The sequence below is a fragment of the Thalassophryne amazonica genome, chromosome 20 (assembly GCF_902500255.1).
Source record: "Thalassophryne amazonica chromosome 20, fThaAma1.1, whole genome shotgun sequence".
Taxonomy (NCBI): Eukaryota; Metazoa; Chordata; class Actinopteri; order Batrachoidiformes; family Batrachoididae; genus Thalassophryne; species Thalassophryne amazonica.
In genome coordinates, this window is record NC_047122.1 from 52,311,177 (window position 1) to 52,319,764 (window position 8,588).

Consider the following 8,588-nt stretch of genomic DNA (forward strand, 5'->3'; position numbering starts at 1 on the left):
AATTTGGATGGACAAGACTAAGAGTCAAGCTTTCAAATGAATTAAAGCTCTGTCTGGGTTTTTGATTAATTAAAAAGCTGGAGTGGAAGATTGCTGCTAATCCTCCGCCTCGGCCCGTGCTACGAGCGTTCTGGCAGTTAGTGTGGCTTGGGGGTGTTGACTCATTTAAACTAACATATTCATCCTGCTGTAACCAGGTTTCTGTAAGGCAGAATAAATCAATATGTTGATCCATTATTATATCATTTACTAACAGGGACTTAGAAGAGAGAGACCTAATGTTTAATAGACCACATTTAACTGTTTTAGTCTGTGGTGCAGTTGAAGGTGCTATATTATTTTTTCTTTTTGAATTTTTATGCTTAAATAGATTTTTACTGGTTGTTGGTGGTCTGGGAGCAGGCACCGTCTCTACAGGGATGGGGTAATGAGGGAATGGCAGGGGGAGAGAAGCTGCAGAGAGGTGTGTAAGACTACAACTCTGCTTCCTGGTCCCAACCCTGGATAGCCACGGTTTGGAGGATTTAAGAAAATTGGCCAGATTTCTAGAAATGAGAGCTGCTCCATCCAAAGTGGGATGGATGCCGTCTCTCCTAACAAGACCAGGTTTTCCCCAGAAGCTTTGCCAATTATCTATGAAGCCCACCTCATTTGTTAGTCAAGTTTGGACTAAACTAAAAAGTCTGGCCTCCAGGGTATATGCCAGGTACTAATTACACCCAATAATATTCAACAGACTAATAACACATCTAGTAATCATTGACTTAATGTTGCCAAATACTCAATTTTACTTTTAATTAAAATGCATTATAATATACACATACAGAAAATCAGCATCGCCATTTCTACCCATTATTTATTTTTTGATTAATAATGGATTGTTGTCACACATTAAATTTTCACATAAGAACTATTCCAAATGATCCAAACAAGACCCATAAAATCATCAGATCATGTTTCCATCATAACGAGTGGTGCTAGTTGGTTATGGGGCTACTTGGTAATAGATCTGGCTGGTTTGGCAGCTATGGCTAGCTGGTTCTAAATCATTTTGCAACCCACCTTCTCCAAGTTTAAGTGATCAAGCTCATTCTTTCTATCAGACGACGTACCAAATACTGTTGAACCACAGGACGCAAAAGCAAGCAAACACAGATACAGTCAAACTCCAGCATGTTTATTATCTACAAATGTTATTCAAATGGTTGGAACATCAAGCTGATATAAGTTGTAAGCAAAAACTTTCACACAGTTTTCACAAAACACTGTGTTTTCTTCAGAACTGTTTAACCAAAAACAAAAATGCAGTCAAGAAAAAGAAACTCAAATATGGAGTCCATATCATAAAGTCCTAATTGGTCTTGTCGGTTGCTATGATGTTTCCATCTTGTAACCATGTTTTTCCAACTCCGCTCTGCAGGGAGGAAAAGGAAAATGGCAAGATCACAGTCAGCAGAGATGATTACAGGTGGGTGGTGGAGGCATAAGTACCCTCTGCTATTGATTGTGAGAATGATTAAACCATGGAAGTGAGAAAATGTATAAATATTACATAATGTGTGCAGCTATGGATTTGATGATTACACGTGGCAGCTGCACCCTTTAACAATAATGACATATTTAAGGAACAACTTAAAAGTGACGCTATAATTGTGCAAAAGAAAAGAATAGCACATTACACTCTAAAGTGTACTCAAAAACAGCCCGAGCATTAATCTATCAAGTTATTGATTATTCAATCAGTGTGTATAAGCCTTGGAAGCAGGAGAAGAAAAACTTTTTTTTATAAAACTATGATGACATCTAAAGTTTAATCTACAGCTCTGAGAAAATTAACACTTCAAGTGTAACACTAACATTCAGTTTTGCTTTTGTTGAGCAGGCTTAGATCAAACAGAAACCTGTATTTTTTATCTAAAGCCATTTTATTGTTGTGTAGAATCCTTGCCTCTTTATTTTGACCCTAAGAGCCCTAGCAGTGCTCTCCTGCATTCAACTTCTCGTGATATTTATATTATAGATCATATCTTCGCAGTCTTCTAGACAAATGTCTCACATTTAGGAAGCCAACATTGTTCTGAACATTTTAATATGCAACACATGGGCATTATCCTAAAAGAAAGTATTTTAATAGTTTCTTAAGGTATGGCAAAATCAATAAAATGCTGTTAGGGCTCTAAGGGTTAAAGCATATATTATAGGAAAAACCTTCCAGTGTATTTAAATAAAATTTCATTTTTATCCTATTTTTTCCTGCAATGAGACAATATAATTCCTTAATTACAGTAATTCTGTCAAACCATTATCAAATATAATGGAAAGTTTATAAACATCAGGCCCAGTCACGGTTTTACACCTCCAGCAATGTTTCTTTTAGTACATTGTGAGACATACAAAGAAGAAGGGCAGCATTCACTACACTTGCCCAAAAACTCACAACCAAGCTTAATTTTCTGCATCACAAAATGAAAAGACCAATCACAGCTGAACCCACTGTTGAACAGGCCAATCACAGAGGCTACAGATAAAGCATCTTATCCAAGGACACAGCTGGGCAGCATATCTGTTTCAACTCCTTACCCACTGATCTACCTCCATTACAAAAACATTTTCGAAAGTATGATACTGTCAGCTATATTATTGGCAGGGTATCTTAGAATTTTTATAATAAAAGATTAGAATAGAATGAATAATATTGGTGTGTACTTGACTGTGAAGTCAGCTGTGCTTTTTAGATTTGACCACAGCAGTCCTGATAATGAGCAAGAAAAAGAAACACACCAAAGTGTTTGCATAATCAAAATTAAACAGTTGTTACCTCCGCCAAGGAGGTTATGTTTTCGGTTGCGTTTGTTTGTCTGTTTGTCAGCAGGATAACTCAAAACGTTTTTAACGGATTTTGATGAAATTTTGTGGAGTGGTTGGAAATGACAAGAGGAACAAGTGATTAAATTTTAGTGGTGATCCGGATCACAATCCGGATCCCGATGCTAACGTGTTAGCATGTCTATGGCATTTTCAATGTTAAAAGTTAGCATTAAGCAGTTGCAGCTGTCATCACGTTCGGGTGCATTTGTTTTCAAATTGTAATATTTCTTAATTTCTGTTTATATATTAATAATTAATGATTATTATGTACAATTTTAGAGAAAGAGACAAAAAGAAATACAACCCCTGGCAAAAATTACTGAATCACCGGCCTCGGAGGATGTTCATTCAATTGTTTAATTTTGTAGAAAAAAAGCAGATCACAGACATGACACAAAACTAAAGTCATTTCAAATGGCAACTTTCTGGCTTTAAGAAACACTATAAGAAATCAAGAAAAAAAGATTGTGGCAGTTAGTAACGGTTACTTTTTTAGACCAAGCAGAGGAAAAAAATATGGAATCACTCAATTGAGGAAAAAATTATGGAATCACCCTGTAAATTTTCATCCCCAAAACTAACACCTGCATCATATCAGATCTGCTCATTAGGCTGCATCTAAAAAGGAGTGATCACACCTTGGAGAGCTGTTGCACCAAGTGGACTGACATGAATCATGGCTCCAACACGAGAGATGTCAATTGAAACAAAGGAGAGGATTATCAAACTCTTAAAAGAGGGTAAATCATCACGCAATGTTGCAAAAGATGTTGGTTGTTCACAGTCAGCTGTGTCTAAACTCTGGACCAAATACAAACAACATGGGAAGGTTGTTAAAGGCAAACATACTGGTAGACCAAGGAAGACATCAAAGCGTCAAGACAGAAAACTTAAAGCAATATGTCTCAAAAATCGAAAAATGCACAACAAAACAAATGAGGAACGAATGGGAGGAAACTGGAGTCAACGTCAGTGACCGAACTGTAAGAAACCGCCTAAAGGAAAGGGCATTTACATACAGAAAAGCTAAACAAAAGGCATCATTAACACCTAAACAGAAAAAAAACAAGGTTACAATGGGCTAAGGAAAAGCAATCGTGGACTGTGGATGAAAGTCATATTCAGTGATGAATCTCGAATCTGCATTGGGCAAGGTGATGATGCTGGAACTTTTGTTTGGTGCCATTCCAATGAGATTTATAAAGATGACTGCCTGAAGAGAACATGTAAATTTCCACAGTCATTGATGATATGGGGCTGCATGTCAGGTAAAGGCACTGGGGAGATGGCTGTCATTACATCATCAATAAATGCACAAGTTTACGTTGATATTTTGGACAATTGAAAGGATGTTTGGGGATGATTAAATAATTTTTCAAGATGATAATGCATCTTGCCATAGAGCAAAAACTGTGACAACATTCCTTGCAAAAAGACACATAGGGTCAATGTCATGGCATAGGGTCAATGTCATGGCATAGGGTCAATGTCATGGCATAGGGTCAATGTCATGGCATAGGGTCAATGTCAACGAGCAGATCTGATTTGATGCAGGTGTTAGTTTGGGGGATGAAAATTTACAGGGTGATTCCATAATTTATTCCTCAGAATTGAGTGATTCCATATTTTTTTCCTCTGCTTGGTCTAAAAAAATAACCGTTACTGACTGTCACAATCTTTTTTTCTTGATTTCTTATAGTGTTTCTTAAAGCAAGAAAGTTGCCATTTGAAATGACTTTAGTTTTGTGTCATGTCTGTGATCTGCTTTTTTTCTACAAAATTAAACAACTGAATGAACATCATCCGAGGCCAGTGATCCCATAATTTTTGCCAGGGGTTGTAGATCACTGTGCCAAGGAGGGAATCTCTTTAGGGTCAGTGACCCTATGGCCTTGTTTAGAGAAGTGTTAAAAAAATTCATATATTTGCAGTTTAGTTGAATAATAAATTGAATTTTGTCTCTTATTTGTTTTTGTCTATAAGCACACGCAATATCAATATCAGTGCTCAGATGACAGTAGCTTCTGGGAAAGGTGCAAGTTGCAATAAACTGTGATGCCAAGCGCTAAGGATACATGCTATCCAGTCACAGCAGATTAAAATTTTTTTACTACTGAGAAAACATCATTGTTAGACTTTTTTAGGTTCAATGATTCCACGGCGTGTAGATGTTATGGCGTCAGTGACCCCATGGCCTTGGTGGAGGTTTGCACTCTCTGAGTGCTTCTAGTTATGCAATTATTTGGGGTAGAGAAAGGATTTTATTGAACAAAAACACTTTGTTGGAGAGTAAAAAGTAGTATTTCCATCGTTTTTTTTTGTTTTTTTTCCAGCCAAGATGAACATCATCCAGAACCCAAGGTGGTTCCATAGTGTAGTCAACACAGTGACACATTGCACCAGTGTAAGACCTTTTTTAATAGATGGGTTTCTGATGACATCACAGATTTAACCACAATTGGCACAATTGCCATGTTGTGAGTCAACTTTCTTTTGTCACTGATCTCTATATAATAGATCAGTGACATCGCCACGATAATGCTGACGTCAAAGCCGGATAAAAATAGCAAGAAGGAAAAACCAATATATCTTGACACTTTGAATCCAATTTGCAAAGCGAGGTATTTACAGAAAATTGCTGAAATTGCCAATAAGGACTCATACATGATCGGAAAAGAACGGTGTTTGGACGAGGAAGCACTCCCAGACATTAACTTCCCAGATCTCGTCAACTATTTGGTATATGGTGTGAGTGCATACGTTAGAGGAAATGAAAGCCTACAACTGTCATGTACGTGCAGACGAGGATGATTTGGGCGGCTGCTGGCGGAACAAATACCCCGGGATTTACGCTGCGCCCACAGTTGTTGCAGAAGCAGCAGCGCTGGCATTTTTATTATTACTGAGCCAATATCACCCAAGCACTTTGAATAATTCATCAACATCTGAGTGCTAAAAGTCATGCTGAAACGACGTGTTCTGCAGCCTGCGCAAAAGCATCTCCGCGTTACGCATCACCAGTTAGTACAGGACGGATCAAACCATTGTCCTTGGTCCTGTGCACACTGGTCGCAAAAAGTCCTGGAGCTGCAAGAAAATAAATGTGACAATTTTCATGTGCTCGCCAGAATAGAACCCAATGTGCATCCACGGGAAGCCAACTTTTTAGACCTCTGTGTGCTGCCTGCCCGTGTCGTAGGTTAACAGTCGACACGTGATGGTCACAATAACAAATACCTTTGGGCTATGACCTCAGATCAGACAACACCACTCGCTGAATTTAAGCAGCATATTAAATAAATGCTGATGATTTTATTACATTCTTGGCGGAAGTAATGACAGCAAGTGTGTGTGTGTGTGTGTGTGTGTGTGTGTGTGTGTGTGTGTGTGTGTGAGAGAGAGAGAGACAGAGTGAAAAAAAATTTCACAGTTAAACATCAAGTTTTACTTCTTGCTCCGATGACCAGCGACAATATGTGCCTTGATTGTTAGCATATTGTCGCTTGAAACAATATGTGCCGGCATCTCTTTTGTTAACAAGCTGAATCAGTGCCACACAACATGACGGTAGCGCCAAGGGTCATGGGAAATGCACCGGAGCAGAAACCCATCTATTAGGCCGAGCAACACACTCTGTAGCCGGCAATCAGTTCACACTATTGATGTTTCCAATCCCACAAGATCTCAGAGAGGTGGCCATCACTGCGAGATATGTGTGTGTGTGTGTATATATATATATATGGTTCATGGCTATAGAGAGCAGTTTAACAGCTATGGAATCAGTTCCTTTTAATTATTATTTTCAACACAAATGCACTGCTCTACAAAATAACCCCAACTATTCTAGAAACTCATTATTTTACAATTGCACTATTCAAGTAATACAGTAAAAATTCATATTTTTAATATCAACATATTACTGAAAAACTCAATGCCAGTGCCCTACTTGAGTGTTAGACTGACTACACAGTGACATTAAGAGTGTGCAGTTTATGAATGTTACTAAAAATATACTTCAGATTTTCTGACGAGGGTTACCTGAGCTGATTTGAGAAATCATCCTCTACGTTATCATCATCCCAGTTGTCTTCCCAAACATGAGCGTCTTCATCTTCATCCAGTCCCGTCCAATCTGAGAATTTAATTTCAAATCAACAATACTAATGAAAATCAACTGGCCACCTCGCTGAGCAAACATGCTGTTATTCTAGAGGCTCACTAAGTGCTTCACTTATCACAGACAAGCTACTGTTCTTCATATTAAAATACGAAGAGCTTTATGACTCAGCTAATTTATTTGGCTAATGCTAATCATGCTATGTTATGCTAGCCGAGTCACTGTTGTGGCAAATTCCCTCAAACCGAAACCAATAAAACAAAACGCTCGTATTTCATGTAAATGCTTGGTGGCTTACCCTCAGCTGGAAATTCTTCAAACTCATCATCCTCCTCCAGTAAGCCGAGGTCAACAGTCTGCTTCTTCTCTGACATGTTTTAGCTCTTGGTGTCTGTCGTCGTGCAGCTGCTAAGTGTGTTGCGGAGGCGGAGCTTCTAATGTAGTTCAAACGGGTAGTGGTTGCGCTTACTGCGCAGGAAAACGCAGTCACATTGATACCAATACATTTTACACATCATAACACACACACAAGCACGTACACAAAAACGCTGTTTGTTTATTTGTTTTTTGTTTTTCCAGTGAGTCAACATAAGAAAATCAAATATGGACAAAAATTCCTATTTTTTATAAAGCATTATTATTATTATTATTATTATTATTGCTGTTGTTGTTGTTAATAATAATGACAACAACAACAATAATAATAAATTACTAAGTTTCAAAATGTATTTTAAGTGACTGGACCCTCTGCGAAACTGTAAGACTGAAACTATGGGATTTGATGCATGTTTATGAATGCAAAAGACTGGAAATATGAATATTATAATGCACAGCTAACTAGTAAGAAGCTATCAATAATATTATATTTAAGATGATATCATGATTTGTGACAGATGGGCTTCATGTTAGTTTTATGATCATAATTGCCCGACAGGCCAGTGATCAACGATGTGATGGAAGGGTATGTAAATTGTAAAAAATGTGATTGTAATAGTCATTCTTATCATGTGGCGCTTACATTGTGACATATGAATGATAACTAAATGACAGCGATGTCTCCCCAATATGGTGTTATCAATATGTGACGGATGTTCGTACTTATTTAGAGCAGAAAGTAATGTGATGTTTGCCCTATAGGCCATTAATGTTCAATATGTGAGTGACACCTCTGTGGTAAGCCATACTTTCCACAGTCACAGTTATATTCTTGACACAGATGTGATAACTATAATGGAAGAGAAGTGAAAGCATTATCATCGGTATCACCAATGTTGACCATGTGCTTATTGCTGTTTTATTACGATTACTTTTCCATGTTGTATTTATACTTTTATCACTATTTTTACATTTTCTGTTAATGATGTCATTGTTCTGTATGATGCCATTTCATCTTTTTTTGAAAAGTAACAATAAAAAGAGAAAAGTACAAAATTTTAAAAAGCGAACAAAAAGTCTATTTCATGGCTTTTGGTTTGATTACCGGTTGGTACATGACAACACATAGACAGATGCTGGTGATTATTCAGTAAATAAATGATCATAAAACCTGATTAGATGCAATCCCAGTTTATTTCAACTATACAGGGAACCAACTAAAAGACAT

At 37.5% G+C, this 8,588-nt stretch overlaps 1 protein-coding gene across 1 annotated transcript; it reads right to left on the reverse strand.

The window, feature by feature from the left end:
• Positions 1-1,275: 1,275 nt before the first annotated feature.
• On the reverse strand, positions 1,276-7,436 carry sem1 (SEM1 26S proteasome complex subunit). Its single transcript, XM_034161407.1, has 3 exons — positions 7,284-7,436; positions 6,907-7,000; positions 1,276-1,414 (listed from the first exon to the last, which is right to left on the reverse strand). Exons 1-3 carry the CDS (start codon positions 7,357-7,359, stop codon positions 1,372-1,374), a joined length of 213 nt encoding a protein of 70 aa, XP_034017298.1. The 5' UTR covers positions 7,360-7,436; the 3' UTR covers positions 1,276-1,371.
• Positions 7,437-8,588: the final 1,152 nt, after the last annotated feature.